This window comes from Polyodon spathula, chromosome 5 (assembly GCF_017654505.1).
Source record: "Polyodon spathula isolate WHYD16114869_AA chromosome 5, ASM1765450v1, whole genome shotgun sequence".
In the NCBI taxonomy this organism is placed as follows: domain Eukaryota; kingdom Metazoa; phylum Chordata; class Actinopteri; order Acipenseriformes; family Polyodontidae; genus Polyodon; species Polyodon spathula.
Genome location: NC_054538.1, coordinates 36,526,078 through 36,545,822, shown reverse-complemented (window position 1 = coordinate 36,545,822; position 19,745 = coordinate 36,526,078). Strand labels below are relative to the sequence as shown.

The window sequence follows — 19,745 nt, the reverse complement described above, 5'->3', positions numbered from 1 at the left end:
CTGACTGGTCGCAAGTCTTTGCAAATAAAAATAATCAAATAATTATAAAATTGCTGTTTTTGCTGTGAAGGATGTAAATATTAAGGCCCAAAACCATGAAGGGCAGAAGTAGTAAGCAGAATTTTAAAATCAATCCTGAATTTAACAGGAAGCCAGTGCAGTGGTTTACAAACCAGAGTAATATGTTGTGAACGATGTTCGTGAGAAAGAACTCTGGCTGCCGCATGGTGAACCAGTTAGAGCCGACAATTTAAAAAAAAAAAAAAAAAAAGCATTACAATAATCTAATCAAGACATAACAAAAGCATGAACCAAGACCTTTATCAAACAGAATATCAATTTGACAACGTTACTGAAAAAATTTGGCCTTTTAACAGAGCTAATGTGGCTATCATTAGCACTCAAAATATGAAAAAGTTGCCCCTGTGGTCCCATTCTAACAATGCCATATGTTTTTACCTGCCTTTGAGTGACTCTCAGAACAAAACCATTCCATTTCTAGTGTAATCACATAAACTTCCCACAAAAAAAAAAAAAACAATGAAAGCAAAAAAAACTACTAAAATGAGCATGTATGCTATCCAGGTACTTGTGGCAAAGTGGTTAACTGTGTGCAGGTGCAGGAACGTAGTAGTGATCAACGAACAGACAGACAATGATAATCCATGTGCAATTATGTTTTATTTTTACTATAGTAATAATAATAGTGAGAACAGGCAATACAGCAGTGTGTATTGCTCTGTTTAACCCACGGGTTGGTCCCAAAATAACAACAGTCCCGATCTTTAACACCCACACGTAACACAAACACAAGTCCACAGTGAGTGATTTAGGTGTGATATGGTGCAGTGTAGTCCGGATAAGTGCTGGCCCTTGGCGATAGCTCTTGATTGTGTTCAGCTGTCTAACAACAACAATGTGGCTCCTCAGACATGACAAAAACAAACAAAACAGTCATGATTACAATACACGTTTCTCCTTCCAGTTCAGCTTTAACCATATAAAGAAACAGATCACTTCGCTACGTCCCCTTTTGTACCATCAATCATAACTCCTTGGTTAACCAGTGCAAGAGCTCCTCAAATCTGTGGCTGCTACGTCGTTTTAGTGTGTTTGTAGTGTCTTCTTTTACAATTCACTACAGCTCATCACATAAACTGGGCTTGCAACCAGTAATCCTTGCAAAAACAACTGTCAACTGTCATATAATAATGTACACTACATGAATCAAAGTGTACTTGGAGAGCTTTCAAATCTGGTCAAGACTGTTCCTTCAGCATCGCTCACATATTAAAGAGCATGCCTTAATCTTATTTGTTCTTGGTAAACAAAAGTAAGCATGGAACAAGGATTGTAAAAACTGGTCTGACAGTAAAATAATAACACAAAATAACAAGACCATAAATTAGAGCTGACCACATATTTTCATTTGAGATCAAGAAGATAAATCTCATCTTCCTGTGAAAACTTAAACTGACATCACAGAATATGGCGATTCATCCAACTTTAAATCAGAAATAGGTAACTGGTTCCCAATTCCTATCACAGGGAGTAGTGAATTTTTTGATTGACTTCTCATACTAGCTCTGTCCAGGGGCATGAACAGGTTTATCAATAAATATGAATGAGAGGCCACACATACCAGTATAGATGTGCAACCTATTTATTTAACTAGGCTTGGGTTGGATACAAACACAGGCTAATAATAACTTAGGTGAGAACTCTACAAGTTTCTCAAAGCAAAGCCCCAATAGGTACTGATATTGTTGGAACAAGATGTCTCATGACAGATGATCTGAAAAAGTGTGTTACCTGTATCACTTCTTTTTAAAAAATGGAGACCAAAAACTTACATTGCAGGCAGTAGGTGTCATGCAAGGAATGCTGTGATTTAATGCATTTATACAATGGAAGGTCCACTTGCTGATCAGATGATTTATTTCTGGTTAAGATTGGTTTATGTAACTGTTCCTTGTCTACATCTATAATATATATATATATATATATATATATATATATATATATATATATATATATATATATATATATATATATATATATATATATATATAGCTATACTGTGGACATACTGTTTTGACAAAATGTACGACTTCCACTGAAAATTAAAGTTTAATTTCACATTTAAAGCAGGCTTGACTAGCAAACTGGTCGTTTGCATATATATTGATTTCATTAGCTATGTTGTCCTGTAGTCAACATCAGTGTATCATAATGCAAGAATCAGTAACTCATATAATTACATAAATGTATTTGTATAAATATATATATATATATATATATATATATATATATATATATATATATATATATACACACACACACACATTAAATTATTGTACGCTATATGCCATTCACTTTCTTTGGGGTGCCATAAGAAAACACAGTGCAGTTTGGATAAGCAAAAGCTCCTTTTGATTCACAGAATAGCCTTCTACAAAATGAATGATTCAGTTTAAGTGAGACTCAGAGGTAGCAGGACATAACTAACTTTTTTATTAAATTGAAAATGGAAATTTACACTTGATGCATCCAGTACAGTAATTCGCCGGGGGCTGTATTATTTTCACATTAACAAGAGCTTACTTCATGGCCCTTGTGCTCTTAAAAACAGATATTTCAAGGTTAAACATATTTAGCAGAAAAAAAGTACTTTTGACACATTCAAAATTGAGTTATTATACAACAAATGTTCCTACATATTTAAATGCTTACCTGAAAAATAGTAAATGCTAAAAATTGTAGAATATTTCATCGTTTGTCCCCCTTTTAAAACTAGACATTCTATCCCCCCCATATCAGTGAATTATCAAACTAAATAAAAACCATGAAAAAAAAAATCTTGTTCAATATAATTTTTTACAACAAAATACAAAAAATGTGCTATATCTTTCTGTGCTGTACTACTGTATGGAAACTATATGGCAAAACCTACACCGTATGTTGGATTCAGCTTATCAAAGGTTCACACATCATGGTGCCAAATCCAGGTTTCAGATGCATGTATTAGACAGCATTCGGAATAAGCAGCCACCTAGCAGTTTCACCCGTACAGTCCGGGAATTGGCATCTGTGTCCGGGTGGCAGGAATTAACAAATCCAGAAGCCCTAAAGTCTGGTTTTAAGGGAAACGCATGACAAACACCATCCTTCCTTTAATATTTTCTTTGACATACCGTATAATGGGACAGTGAAATTTATTTTTGCTTTATTGCTGGTTTGGACTGGATCGCCAAAAATACTTCCACCAATCAGAGTGCGGCATACGGTGTGCGATCCCACCCTCTGACAGCACAGGTTAAAGAAGAGAGTGCTGCACAAGGGAAAGAATGTGTTGGATGTCAAAGTGAATATGAAAATGGCAGTGAGTGATGAAGCCTATTTGCTTAAAAAAATTTAAAGCAGACCGGATTTTTCCATCAAAGGATTCCGGAAATCGGAAATTGATGATGCGATCAGAAACTCTGAGGCTGTGTAAACTGTGTCTGCTACTGTGGTACCTGTAAGACTGTTCTTTTTTAGGTTAAGCAGTTTTGTTTTTTATTTAATAGGGGGTTAATAAAGTAGCAGCCAAGATTGTTTAAGCCAGACATTTTAGAAAGTCAGTAACAATGGTGGAAATTTGCTTTGAATTGTTACATATAGACACTACTATTAAGACACCCAGCATGCAGTTAATCGCAAAGTCCCTATCCCTAAACAACATGTTAAAGCAAATTAGTTGGCACTGTATTAAAAAAAAAAAAAAAAAAGAAACAGAAGATGATTTTGCCAGTGCTTGCTTGTCTAGTAACCAGTTTTAAATTTAAAGCGTTTTGATTTCACCCTTTATTGTTTCACATGTGGTAATACTGTCCTACAATTACGAAATGATACTATGATCCATTCCACTGTTATGACAGTGAACCATACCTAAGTTTTAAAACTGAGAATTAGCAAATGCCTATCGTTAAAGTGTACTGCAGTTAGTAATCCTTTCCAATTACTGATATCTTAAAATTGAAGGGCCATATAAAAACGATAAATATTGCAACTTATTTTTAGAAGGCCACCTTCTTGTTCTCCAAGTTGCTGTAGTGACATGGTAGATGCTATAACTAGTTTCTGTAAATGAGACAGTTTTAGCAGACACATTTCATCAAGTAAACATATATTTGAATGCTGTTGAAATTAAAAGTGGAAATACAAAACTGTGTAGTATTCTTTGTGAACGTGCTAATTGGTAAATGCCAATTCAAAAACCGTCAAAATCTACCAACTTACCAAATCTGCTAATTTAATACCAGCCAGAATTTCCTGTTATATGGTACATTGGTTGCTAAAAGGATTTCCATTATCTAAATAGAAATGTACTGTTTAATGCTGATCTCTATTGTGCCCCCAGCATTTAAATAATGCATTACATTACATTGGGCTGCATGAGCGAGCAAAATTGGCTGTAAAAGAATTCTGACCGTCAAACAAGCTTTTCAAGCTCATAAATCCAGGGACTGCATGAAAAAATTATATGTAAAAATAAATAAATAAATAAAAAACAGGTAGGCAGGATCATGGTTTCAGACATTTATTTGCCATGGCGTTACTCATCACCACAGCTACTCGTCTTAGTAAAGATTAGCTTAATGTATTATAAATATAGCTGCAATTTTTCTGGCTTACAAGTTCGATTACTAGAAATATCAAGAGCACTATCCTGTATATACTGCATGATTATTGATTTGTACCGCAACCTGGTGGTATTGTGTTACTCTTTTACAGTATACTGTAGTTTTGATAGATCTAGGCTGACTGAGAAATATATCCGGATTTGATTAGACCTACCGTGTTACAAGCTATCCTCAATCAAGTTTAAATACCTCTAATAGAAATTTAAAGAAAATATTCTTGTATCTTATTTGCTTTTAAGACACACTGTTTAAAAATATAAGCACAATTCAGGGGGAATTAACGGTCCATTGGCTGGTATTTAACTTCAGGAATAACAGTTAAAACTGTCATTCAGTTTTGTTAAATGTGGTACAATTTTTTCCATGTTTTAAAAAATGGTCACATTAGTTATAGCAGACACTTATGTTGTATACCAATAATTAATCTGCAAGGAATTAAATATTCCCTGTATAGACATGCAGTTTCATAGTTATCTAACTTAAACCTTCCGTGCACACTGTGGTTTTGATAATGTTGTGAAAATACTGCCATGAATGATTTTAAAATACCAACTACACACACACACATATATATATATATATATATATATATATATATATATATATATATATATATATATATATATATATATATATATATATATATATATATATATATATATATATATATATATATATATATACACACACACTGTATATTAGTACAAGTTCCTACATAATTGAAGTGAAAAAGTGCCTAAGTTTATGGGATTCATTTGACATCTCCAAGTCCATGAACATGTTTAAATCTGCCTCCCCATAGTGCACACTGACAGTTTCCATGAAGGCAACCCTGTTGTTTTCGGTCAGTCAATTCAACTTTTTAGCCTTGCGAGTCTGGTGGCTCATCAATTAGTTTAACAACAGTTTGTAAAGTGGCACATCTTGACTTAAGAGTTCGGTGACTACAAAGTGTCATCAGTCGAGCAAACAGTGAATAAAACAACGCATCTCAGACAGAAAGAAATGGCACAGAGACATTTAATTGATTTTTTTGCCCCTTAAAGAACTGAACTGGCAAAAGAACTAACTTTTTTTTTTTTACAGTGTTCAAAAGAAAGTAAAGTTCAGCCATGTAATGGTTAATGGTAGTTCTGATGTGGTCATTTAAATCTCCCTACTACTAACCAATAGTATGAAATATGTTAAATTTTTTTAAAATAAAATTTAAAAAAAAAAGAGCTCCCCTCGATTTAAGTGTGATATTAACTATGTGGCTTTTTTAAGAAATGCAACAAAAGCAGGATGTTGCTTCCCACTTTTCTAGAGCTTAGTGTCTTCTGGAACTGAGAGCAGAGCATGCACAGTTTGCAATATTGAACAGCAAGTTGAAATTTAGCTTTGTTGATTATATTGCTATGCTGGTTCATTCTTCAGACACAAAAAAAGATGTTTGTTTCTTATTGTTAAGAAACCGTCATTGTAAATAAGAAAAAAAAAAGATTTCTGTACCATTTTCACTAGGACTTCAAACATTTCCTTTGGGACCCTCAGGTTTTTTTTTTTTTTTTTTTTTTCGTTTTTTTTCCAAACTATTGATAATGGCATTCAATTTATTTGCACCCCCTTGAGACAATAATGCCATCACTGGATATTTATAAACTGTCAAGATCACAGGCTCCATTGTGGAAAAAACACAAGGGCACAAATGGTAAGGAACAAAGCTCATCAAATGCTGCAGTATAAAGATATGTCCATACATAACAAAGTGAAGATAAGTTGCTGTGTGATCTCATAAAGCAAGCATCGGATTCTTGTATGGTACTTCGGTAAATACTGTTCTTTGATACAAATACATGTATTGCAGTAAATAATGCAGTAAATATTTTAAATAACGGTCCATTGTACAACATATAATTTACTGTTAAGCGTTAAGTGAATATTGTACTAAGGCGTTCAATATACATACTATTTTGTAGTACTGTTTTCTGTAACGGCAGTACCAATTGGGTACACACTGCTTTTATGTAATGTGGACAGCTAGGTTGAAACACCGTGACCATAATATGCCAGTACACTGTAGTACTATTTTTTAAGGGGCACACTAGTTAATAATAGTTAATAAAGTACCCAAAAAAAGAGGTCACAGGACATAACAAATTGCACTGTTTAAATAGGAAGTTAAACATTACTGTCGTCCTTCATATTCACTTGAATAATGACTAATTTATTATGGTGCCAGCGACAGCCTCCTATGTGTGTTTTTCCTCATTCTCAAAAGATGCTTGGTTACCCAGATATGCAAACAATGTACTGCACATAACTGAACAGGAAACAGCTTCTGTTCATTTACTTTTTAGTACTCCATTATCCGTTTATGTAAACTTTGAAGAGAACGCTAAATTAAAAGTAGGCTGGCTCTCAACTGCAAATATTACATAATTTTAAATCTTGATTAGGTGGAATTCTTTTAATTTTAATTTTTTTTTTTTTTTTTTTTTTTTAAACAAATACATTTGAGAAATGTTTTCTTGTCTGCTTAAATATAACGGAAGGGAAAGGAACCTCTATGAATCAACACTTACTAATTTACATATGTAAAACTATCCAAAGGAAATAGCCATAACAATACATGATAAAAACAAGAATGCTACAAAAAGTTGGCTAATTGTTCTTCATGTTTTGTTACTAAAATATACATTTGCTGTATTGTAATTTGTTAAATGTCATTTTATTCCTAGAATACATTTCTCAACAAGACTCAACTCAAGGTATGTGTTGGAGAACTCCAGGGTTTTTTTTTTATTTATTTTTTTGGTTTTTTTTTTGCAGAGTATATTCACTCCCAATAGGAAGCTAGCACCCTGAAATAACAAAAAAGAGAGACAGGTTTGCAATCTGTACGTGGTGTGGGGTCTGCATTTCATGGAATTTACTGGTTATAACCACAATAAACAGATGAACTATTTTGGAAATACGGGGATAAGCCCAAACACATAACATTTTTAATTGATGCTAGTTGGAAATTTGTGAATAAAAAAAAAAAAAAAAAAAAAAAAAAAACAGTATAGATTCCAGCTCACCACACAAACACCAGACACCTTTAACACTTCAAATACATTTGCATGGTTGTTTTACTCCACTTAGCACCACTGTCAGGACTTGGTAAACCATTTTCATTGATAACAATGAATATTAGGGGTGTACAAAAACTCACTACTCGTACTCAGAATTGTCTTTAAAGTAGTATTTATCGTCAGGTATTCAAAAAAATCAATTAATGAATGTGTTGATTTCAAAACAAGGCGGGGGGGGGGGAGACTACAGCCAAGGACAGTTACACTACAAACTACACAGCAACAACAAATAAAATAATCAAAAACAGGATTGGAAATGATGTAGAAAACAAACAAATGCAACCAAATTGTTGCTGATGTCCATAAACTTAAATGCATATATTTAAATGCAAGAAATATTAGAAATACATTTCTAGAATTAGAAGCCATAGTCAATGTGGACAGCTATGATATTATAGGAATAACGAAATCCTAGTTAACTCTGAACGGGGGAGATGAGTTTAACACAGAAGGATATAGCTTAGTTAGGAAAGACAGACCCAATGAAAAGAGGGGGAAGGGCACCTAAAATGACTTCAAATGGGAAATACTGGAATATAATGGCAACAACAGTGAATCAATATGGATTAAATTAAATGAAAACAAATCTAAAAGGTTTAACAGAGGAAGTACATTATAGGTCCCCAAATTCTGATGAACCATTAAATGAACACTTATATGCAAGCATTAAAAAGGGTAAGGAAGGGGGCACCTTAATTATACAAGACTTCAACTTCCCAAACATAAACTGAGACCTCATGCAAATAAATCAAGGGCAGTACATAAACAATACAACAAGAAAGGAATGCAACAGGAGCTTCTAAACAGACTGGAACAGAATACTAATAGATAATGAAGCTGAAAACAATTGGATTAAATTTTGGGATATAATGTTAGAAATGTTGGATAAATGTGTCCCAAAAATTAGAAAAGGTGAACTTAAGAAAAAGAAACCATGGGTAAAATAATTATACAGGTAGTGGACAAAAGAATGGAAACACCAATATAAAGTCACTTAATAGGGCCTTGGGCCACCACATGCGGCCAGTGCGGCCTGTGTGTGCCATGGCATTGAGTCTACCAACCTCTGGAATTCTGCAGGAGGGATGCGGCACCATTCTTCCACAAGAAAGTCAATCAACTCACGTCTGGTTGATGTTGGTGGAAAACACTGTCTCAGGCGTTGTTCCAGAATATCCCATAAACGCTCGACTGGGTTAGGATCTGGTGACCGAGAAGGCCGTGACATATGGATAACGTCAGTGTCATGCTCATCAAACCACTGGGCGACCACACGTGCTCTGTGGATGGGGACACTGTCATCCTGGAAGACACCCACTCACCCACCCACCAGCAGGAAAGAAATGCTGCGACATGGGGTAAAGATGAGCACTCAGTACCATTAAACAGCGATTAGCATTGACCTTGCCTTCTAAGGGAATGAGTGCACCCAAACCATGCCAGGAAAATCACGTTGGAACCAATCACTCAGGGCTGTAGAGTTCTTTAGGCTGGTGCCACATGTGCACTCATCCATTTGTCAAAAACATGGTGAAGGATGATTCATCTAACCATATCACATTTCTCCACTGCTCGGTAGTCCACTGCCTGTGCTCTTTGCAAAACTGGCATTGCCAGGTGTGATGAGCGGTTTGTGTACTGGGTATCCCGCTCTGGAGTGCTCGGCAGACTATTTTTGATTAAACTGGCTGCTCGTGCCCCAGGCTGAAATTTGCAGTCAATTAATCTGCAGTTATTGCCTGTTTTGCCTTGCACTTGAATTATTGCATGGATATCACGATCCTGGAGTATGCGCTTCCGCCCACGGTTGCCCTTTGCTGATGATGTCTTTCCCTTGGAGTTCCATCCCGACATCACCTTAGACACCGTTGCTCGTGAAACATCAGCAAGTTGAGCTGTCTTGGTCACTGAAGCTCCTGCCAAGTCCACCCCAACAATCAACCCTCTTTCAAAGTCACTGAGGTCTCCTCTTGCAGCCATGCTAGCTATAATTATAGGCAATCAGGCCTGTCCTGCATTTTTATACATGACCCCAAGCATGCTGGGATGTTACTTGCTTAATTAACGCATAAGCCACACCTGTGTGGAAGCCCTTGCTTTCAATATATTGGTGTCCTTCATTTACCCAGGTGTTTCCATCTTTTGTCTACTACCTGTATCTTTCTAGTAAATCGAAGGGAGCACTTACAAATAGAATACATACAGGCCTGTAGAGACCTTAAAAAAAAAAAAAAAACTAGAGCCCCTTTCACACTGGCACTTCTACCCGGGTCACAATCCCACGTAGTGAGAACCCATGTACCTGGGTCGTACCCGGGTTAACCAAGGTCCTAGCAACCCACCTCAGGATGTGGGTTGACACACTTTGACCCAAGTTGAGCGACACAAAATGCATGCCGGCCATTCGTAAGCAGACAAACTAACAAACAGTCACGCCTGCGTGAAGGCTTCAGTTCCACAAGGAATGTTTTTGTTTATTCTGTTTAGCCATATTATTGTTGCTTGAGACGTAGTATGAGCCAGATTGAAGAAACATTTGCTCTAATCAACATTTGGGCTGATGGTTCAATCCAGAGAAGCTTGGATGGAAGTGTCCGTAGCAAGCTGCTTCCGGGGCACTGAAACGTGCATTGTGTACTTGCATGTGTCACCCAAGTCAACCCTGCTTTACCAAAAGCAGTGTGAAATTATGTAGCCAAACCACATGACACCGGGTCCTGCCCCAGGTAGGTTCCAACCCAGGTAGAGCACGCCAATGCGAAAGGGGCTTAGGAGAGCAAGAGGGGAATTAGAGAGACAAGTAGTGGTAGACAGTAAACTTAATCCAAAAGGGTTTTCTCAATGTTAATGATAAAAATGAGGAAGCCAGTAGTTTACGTGACAGCAGTGATGATTTAGTGACTAAAAACAACCAAACCACAGATGTACTTAATATTTATACAGTATACCAAAGTTTACAGAATGTACACAAACATCATTAGTTTTTTATAAAAGAGAATGAAGTACTAAGGGAGCTAGTAGCACTTAAAATAAACAAATCATAAGGGAAACTAGAGAACAGATTTTTAAACCAATATGTTACATAATCAACAAATCTATAAATAAAGGAGCTATCCCATTGTACTGGAAGACTGGCAATGTTGTTCCTATATTTAAAAACAGAAATACATTTGACCCTGGGAACTACAGACCTATAAGTTTAACATCAATCATATGTACAATCGTGGAAACTATAATAAGGACCAAAATGGAGGAATATTTGTATTTAACAATCTACTTAGATTTTCAAAAAGCATTTGCCAAAGTACTGCATGAAAGACTATGCCTAAAGATTAAATCAGCAGGAATAAATGGTAAAGTAGCAGCATGGATTCAGAACTGTTTACAAGATAGAAAGCAGAGAGTTCTAAATTAAAGGCAAGGCATCAAAATGGAGCAACGTAACAAGTGGGGTGCCAAAGGGATCAGTATTGGGACCACTGTTATTCCTAATCTATATAAATGACCTGGACCAAGACGTAGTCAGTAAACTATGCAAATTTGCAAACAACACAAAACTGGGAGGGGTAGCCAACTCCCAAATCAGCAACTTTAATAATACAAAGAGATTTAGACAAGATTCAAACTTGTGCTGACACATGGCAGATTAAATGTAATGAGAATAAATGCAAAGTCTTGAACACAGGGCTAAAAAAAAAAAAAACATTAGAGACAAGTACAACGTGAATAGTAACAAAATAGAGGAAGCTACGTACGAAAAGGACTTGGGGGTAGTAATGGATGAAACTCTTAAGCCAACTACAGTGTGGGGAGCGGAGAAGCTATTACAAAAGCAAATAAAATGTTAGGTTATATAGCCAAGACAGTTTAATTAAAACCTAGATAAATTACATTAATTGTACAATGCACTGGTACGACCAAAACTAGAATACAGAGTACAGTTCTGGTCCCCATATCATAAGAAAGAGGCATTGGAAGGAATACAGAGCAGAGCAACACGATTCATTCCAGGATTAAAAGGCATGTCATATGAAGATAGATTGGAAGAGCTGAATCGATATAGCCTAGAAAGAAGGAGAGTCAGAGGGGACTTCATGCAGGTATTTAATATTGTCAAGCAGTTAACAAAGTAACTGTTGAGAATTGTTTTTCACAGGTCACAGAAAACAGAACCAGGGGCCAGTGGTGAAAGCTAAAGGGCATATTCAAAATCAAGGAGAGAAGAAGCTTTTTCACAAAAAGGGTTCCCAGAGGTGTCATTTCTCCTACTTACCTGATTAGGGTTTTTTTTTAATTTTTTTTTCACACCTCAGTGCTAACGGCCCAAGCTGGCACCAATGGCCTTTTCTCGTGCTTGAATTTCTTATCAATTGAGTGTTTAAAAGCCAATTTGAAGAATATTTTCCTCAACCGGGACTGACATTTTTACTGCCGTGGTCAATAAAGAGTGAAATATGTTGCAAAATAAAAAGAAGCATGTTAGTAAAAAGGAAGTCAACTGGAGCAATAGTAAGTAGCCTTACTTCTTGTACTGTACCAAACTAGATACATGGATTGCCTTTTTTTTTTGTAAACAAATTAAATTCCTGGCACTAAAAGACATACTCACTTCATACATTACACAAGCTTATATGTAACAAGGACTGTTTTACTATACAATTACAAGGCCTTGTTTAATTTGCAACACCAAGATTCAGAGCAGTGGATCCTCTGGAATGTGGAGGTTGTGCCAACCAGTTTTTAACAATGTCAAAACCAATATATTTGGACATTTGCATAATAAGAAAAGAATGCACAACCTTGAGATAAGCATAAACCTTACACTCTAATGATAGTTTTTTAAAGTGGCAATAAATGTTGATGTGTTGCTCTGGAACATCTGTGTGTGTGTGTGTGTGTTTTTTTTTTTTTAAAACAATCAAATTAACAGATTATGTTGGAGGCACATTCAGAGGCCGAGAGAGCAAACCACTGAACGTTAACATTTATTTTGCCGTTAATGAAGATTTGCACTCTTTCAAGGTATTCTTTGAGGTAAGCAATGGGAAACTGAAGTGGTATAGTGACAAGAGAACTGTTTCAGTGGAAAGCATATGCCAATTACAATAGCACACAATGGGCACAGGAATGTACCCAGTACAAGCTCTAGCTTGCAGGAAGCTGGAGGCAGAATCAGAGATTCATACCCAGGACACCTGACAGTTCCCCACTTCTACAGCCAAAAAAGAAACAAGGGCGTTAAATCCACAGGTCAAAATTAAATTGGAAGTGCGCTTTTTACAGGTGCAGGGCACCAGATAATATTATCAGGAGGACTGGCAGCTCCCAGCTACAATAAAACACTAATGTAACGAGTGCTGTCAGAAGATGGTGAACAGCTGGATGGAAGACTAAGACTAAAACTACATTCATTAATGCAGGGTGTCCAGTCACAGTACTGATGGGCCATTCCACTCCAGGTTTAACAGGTAAAATGAGATAATTAACTACTTTAGGAGTATGGATGGAGTTTAGTTGGTTCAATTAAACAATTTCCAACAGAGTTGGAACAAAGACCTTGACTAGAACAGCCAAAAAGAAATTAAAATAATTTAAAAAATAAAAAATTAAAAAGTTTGTCTCAATTGATTTTGAATTAACAAAAAAAAAACTACACTCGTTTGAGACAACATTTGAACCACTTCACTATTCACAAAATAACATTCGTTCAATGTATTATTTTCCACATATTTCAAATAATTTACTTTTTACTGTCCTTAAACCTGTCTCACAGTGCCAGTCATGTATTTTTCTTTTTTAAAACGTTCCACTTAAAAGTTTTTTTTTTTAATTGAAATAGTACAATAACAAAATTCCCACACTGTGTTTAAAATGCTCGAGGGAAATACATTGCTGCTTCAATCCAATAGCATACTTCCTATATCTGATAAAAGCCAAAAGCGAGTTATGCAAGTTTTAAATAAACATTTCAGTGAAAATTTTTTACTAAACGGCCATGTCAATGTCAATGTATCCCATACAATTCACAACGATTACCTTAGAAGCAAGCTGTGAAACAGGGCTGGTGGTTTCCTCTTCAACAGCTGTGTCTTTATTCTGAAAACAAAAGCCACTGAATAATTAATAACTGAACGGCATATAAACAAAGACTGTTGTCAATGGGCCTCTTCCTGAAGGGGGAAATGCAGCATATTACAAAAATTATTCTTTATGAAATTTGAGTTTGAAACAATTGTTGAATGTCCCTTTCTATGTGTGTATTCAGTACTTTACATACGTGCGGCTAGCCAAAACCTTTTTTTTTGTCTCTTCAATATTTTGGTTTGTAATTTACTTTTTTTTTTTTTTTTCTAAGATCGTGTGATAATTTTGTCAAATTGGAACAAAACGACTAAGGTAATAATTTAATTCAACATTTCTCTGCACTCGAAGTTGTTTCTTCACATGCTTTAATCATAGTTATTTCAAAACATTGGCATATAAACAGACAGGAGTAAATGACTGACTTAAAAAAGGTCATATCACTTTTGCAATGGCCTGTGCTCTTCCTGTTGCTGCATATTTTAAGACTTCTAAAATTACAGTTTACACTGAACATTCTGCAGTTAGCTTAATTAGCAGACTGCACTGATAATAAGGCAGCTAGAACCGCTAAGGCCATTTCTTTTAAGTGTTTGAGGTGCAAGACATGCCTGTGCACCTCCTGCTTTGTGAATAAGACCTTACAGGAGATCAAAGACAAGTGAAAAATCATTAAGATGAACTAAAGAACTGCTGAAACGATTCATAATATTTAAAAGTAAGAGTGTATAGTGAAGAACTGCCAAGCTGAGAAATAATCAAAAATGAAAATAATCAAAAAATTTTCTCTCACTGGTTATTGCTCTCAATTCTGGTTATGTTTGAAACACCTTTTAAGTTTTTAATCCTTAAAGAGGATCGGTGTGCTGTGAATGTAAACAATGAGTGGGAGAGGAAGCACAAGGCAACACATAACAGTGCGTTTTTTTGTTTTTTTTTACAACAATGCTCCCCTAGACATGTCTTATTACTTTATTATTATACAAATTACATTCTGTTGGCCAATAGCTTCAGAACAATGAGATTAAACTAACAAATATGTTTGTTTCTTCATTACTGATTTTTGGTATTGAATGTTGAAATAATCCAGTTACTACATTATTACATTTGTTGACAAAAGATCATCTACTTCAAGCAATAAATACTGGCATGAAGCATTTACAATGGAAAGCTCAATACAAATTAAATATTCTACATGTTTACGGCCCAGCAGCTTTTGAATTTTTTTTGTAAATCCATTTCAAGTATTACATTCTTGTACTGTGCCCATCAGCACATTTTTATTTATTTTTGGCCAGAACATGTTTATTACACAACACGGTATTACTGATGTATTTGACGTCTACACGAAAGACTTTGGCCCTGTCCGGACTACATAACAGTCCCCGAAACAGTTCTAATTAATCTAGCTCAGAGTCCACACTGAAGAACCGTTTCATGTGTAGTCGAGTTTAATACGTCCACACAAGAATAGTTAGGTTATAGTTTCTAGCAGCGCAATCAACAGTGGAAATGAATACGACAGTAACCCACCAGGCACTGTATTTTATTTTAAAATAATGTGTTATGTTTCATATTAATAGCAATGCATATTGCTGAAATAAAATAAAGCACGTATTATGGAAAAAGTAAATGAGAACACACATGTAGGGCTTGAAGTTTGGGGGTTTTATTTTTAATCAGGTGACATCGTTTCAAACAAACTGACCTGATTCTAGTTTCATAATTAAACTCAGATGCTGTTAATTACAAAACAATCTTTGTTTTTACCTTCACATCTTGCCTGCGCCTAATTCTGTTCCCCTTAATTGTATTTAAAACAGAGGCGACAGATTACGTGAATCGTTCATCCCAATCCATTTTAACTCGCATTTCGTTTTTGCTGGCGCCTAAATTTAACGTTGTGCTTTTGCCATTTTCCCCATTAGTTTAACAGAGATGTCCTAGCAATTTTTAAAGCACAAAAATGAATACCCATTTCGGATAGCAAATCCTTCGGGTATTTAGCCAAAATATCCCAAAGCATTTTGGGATATTGGAGGATACACAGAAAAATGTGGTTTGGTATTAGTGTCCACACTTATGATAAACCGCACTAGCTGATGCGATCTAATTAGAACCGGACTCTAGGATACCTCCTGAGGTGGTCTTGAGTCCAGTATTAAACGCTGTGTAATGTTGACGCAAACCATCTTAGCACTTTTAACAGGGCCAGGGCCTTAATTGTCAGTTATATACTATAATTGCCACGAAAATGTATGTACTGGTGCTACTTCTTAGCGCCTCAAGAATCCTATGTAAAACTTAACAATACGTATTAATGTTGTTGTTATGCATTTTCTACAGGGTCACAGCGTTTGTAAACATGCAAAATAAACAAAATACAAAGAAACAAAAAAGTGCTGCAGACTAACAAACTATTAAAATCAGAAAAAAAACAACCAGCAGACCCTTGACTATTTCTTCCAGTACAACGAAAAGCATGAAGATATTATTATACTGCACTGCTACACATTAAAATAAATAAATAAAATAAATAAATAAATAAATCGCCACACGCTTCTGCGTTACAGTATGTTGTTCAGGTCTTACCTTACATGTCTGTTGCTGTAACGTATTATTTTCCTCCTCCGAAGTATTGTCTAGCAGTACTTTACTTTTGTTGATCTTCCACATTTTTTTTTCTCGGTTTTTGTTGCGCTCGTTTGCTTGTTTCCACTTAGTGTTTTAAATGTACATCTACCGTACTCTTTTTGACACAGGCTTCTGCTACATCAAGGAGTTTGCAAAACCAAATGATTTCCAGCAGAGAAAAGCGCACCGCCAAAAAAAAAAAAAAAACAATACCAAGAATGTAGCTGCTCTGATCATGAGAACTTTCCAGGGGAAAAAAAAAAACGAATCTAATCTCTCTTAACGTAAATTGATGACAGTGTTTAGGAAGATTACTTCTAACAAGTAACAGCCACTGGAATTAAAGGGTCGGTTTGTTAAAGTGTGGAAAACGCGTTCAGGAGTGTTTGTGAGAAAACTTGCAACTCAGACACCTGTGACCTTTACAATATTCTCCTTCCTCCCTGCCACGTTTTTTGTTGTCAAACACCGTTCATTTATTGGCTTTAACTGGTTACCATGGTAAGGGGTTGTAATAAAATGTCAATCCTTGCATGAAGCGCTGAAAAAAATCTTGGAATGTAACAGAAAGAAATGCGCCATAAGAACGCATTTCTTATTTTTTTAAATTTTTTTAAACCTTATGAAATGACCATATAAATTGTGAATGTGTTACTGTATATAACACAATTGGAGGTCTAAACATGTTTTTTTTTTTTTTTTTTTGGGGGGGGGGGGGGACATAAATATACGCGCATAATCACAAAACATTAATCCATGAGTTGTTTAATTTAGTCTGATTTTGATGTACTGTACATAAAGCTTGATAGTCATTGCAGAGACCAACACCAGTTAAGAACAGTTTTGAATATACAACTTTATAATATATATATATATATATATCTATATTTATATATATATATATATATATATAATATATATTTATAATATAGTATAGATATATTTTACGTTTGGGCACAACGAGCTCATAAAAATTGGAGCAATATCTATCCCAGTATAAAAATGCATCAAGCAAGTACTAGAAATAAAGCTTTACGAATTTCTATCTGGGGTGATGTAATGTTTTACTTAAATGGCATACACTGATTTATTTTGCCTGTAGTTATTCAATAATTGAATATTGTCTGGATTGTTAAACTGTAACCAAGTGAACTGCTCCCCTTAGGAACCCCTTGAAAAAGGGTTGTATATTTTAGAGAGTGAAAACTTGAACAAGTAAATTAATTTGTTAAGACCCAGTATGGATTTCATCCTGGGCACTTAAACCTGTCGCAATGAACGACTTCTTTGGACACAAGCTGGTGTGGTTGCATTGGACATAAATCACTGCAACAGCTATGAGAAAATCTGAGCCAGTGTAAATGAACAAATGTAATGGGCTGTGTCTTGCTGCTCACCACCCCAGTGGAACTTGAGAAAACAGCATATATGATATCCACTAGAGACTGAAGAAAACACATTAGACCTCGGTGACCACATTACTGTAGCAGTGCATCACAAAATTGACTAAATTGTTTAAGTGAAGTTTGAGGTAGGTTGGAAGCCCGAACAGTACAGTAGTTATCAGAGTGTGAGGAAAAAAAAAAAAAAAAAAAAAAATCTACAGCGGTGTAACAGAGATGAGACACAAACTGGCAACCACATTGCAAAAAAAAAAACCTGAAACTCAGGTGCAGTACCATGAATCACCATGAGCTTCCAGAAATGGTATTACATACATTTTATATATATATATATATATATATATATATATATATATATATATATATATATATATATATATATATATGGTGGTGTGGTGCTTCTGTAAACAAGACATTCAAAATAAAACACTGTACAAAAACACAACTAACAAACAAAAGCTGGTCTAGAGTAGTTTGGCTGTGCACTAGTCCCCCTACACAGAGAGCTCCACAACCAATAACTTATCCCCTTGACTTTAACTAAACTTAAGTTCCAGACTGCCGTTAGACACGTGAAACTTCCCACATTCTGCTCAACCTGAATGAGCACAAAGGCACTGGCTTTGAACAAAAGATCTGGTTTCAGCTCCTCCTATATACAGGTGGCCATCATCACCAAATTGGCAATTCTAATCAAATTGGAAATGGACACATTTAGCAGGAAGGAGGTTCTAACCCCAGCACTGCCATATTAAAAATAAAAAACAAAGAAAAACTTTATTTAAAAAACCTTAACAAACCAAAGAAATTTCAAAACACACTCTTTCTATGCTTAGCCCTGCCACAACAGGATATAAAAAAAAAAACAGCATTGACAGTCCAAATGGCCTCTTCACATTATTTTATTATGTTCTTACATTCACTCTTCATAAACATAGAAAGGTTAGTATCACAATCTTCCTGATTATTCAGCTTCTCCAAATTGAGTTGGCAAAACACGTTCAAAAATGTTGTTCATAGTGGTTTTAGTCAATAGTTTTTACATACTGTAAGTAACTCACAGAGCAAGAAGTGTGAAAGCATATTGAGATATGAAGTAATTATCAACATGTTAACTATACAAAGACAATATGAACATACCTGCCCGTCTAACTGATGTTGCCTCTAGGCTGCTAATTAAGACAACTATCTCAGTTAGAAAACCAAGACCTTTTATGTAAAAACCTGTTTTGAAGTCAGGGATCTTAAATAGGACAGTTGCTATGGGAACTCATGTTTAATCTTGATAAATCCTGTTCGCTCCCACCCCATGAAAAAGGCTGTTCAACTAGAAAGTAATACAAACGACCTCAAGATGGAGATAATATGGTCACCAGTAACATTTAGGCATTGTACTGTGTGTAACTTTCTTTTATGTGTGCTTTTAATTATGTATAGTTGATAATCCCTTGGTCATTTGTGCTAGACAAGTGCACAAAAATAGTGGAGATTTCTGTGAATCTATATGCATGACTAAACTTTATTAGAGATGTATGGTATTGCAATGATAATTGTTGTATCGACATACTGTAGTTGCACTTATAACACACACACACACACACACACACACACACGTTTGTATTCCTATACTTGTGGGGACTTCTCGTCGACTCTCGCTACATTTTTATTTACTATTTCTAACTCCAGTCAGAAAATCTGCACACAGGGTGAAAGTCGACAACAAACTAAATATTTTTTCACTTTTAATTTTTTTTTTTATGGCATATTTAAATCTTAAAAAGATGTTTTAAAAAGTGGGGACGCCCCACAGCGTCGTTTTTTACAGG

The 19,745-nt window shown here is 35.4% G+C and overlaps 1 protein-coding gene across 1 annotated transcript in view; it reads right to left on the bottom strand.

Moving 5' to 3' along the window:
- Positions 1 to 16,948, bottom strand: part of LOC121315920 (testis development-related protein-like) — a 33,779-nt gene extending 16,831 nt beyond the window's left edge. Inside the window, exons 1-2 of the mRNA XM_041250531.1 lie at positions 16,475 to 16,948; positions 13,838 to 13,897 (exon numbers count right to left, since the gene is read on the bottom strand). Of these exons, the coding sequence (XP_041106465.1) occupies positions 13,838 to 13,897; positions 16,475 to 16,558 (144 nt within the window). The 5' untranslated portion in view covers positions 16,559 to 16,948. The remainder of the gene's footprint in view (positions 1 to 13,837; positions 13,898 to 16,474) is intronic.
- Positions 16,949 to 19,745: the final 2,797 nt, after the last annotated feature.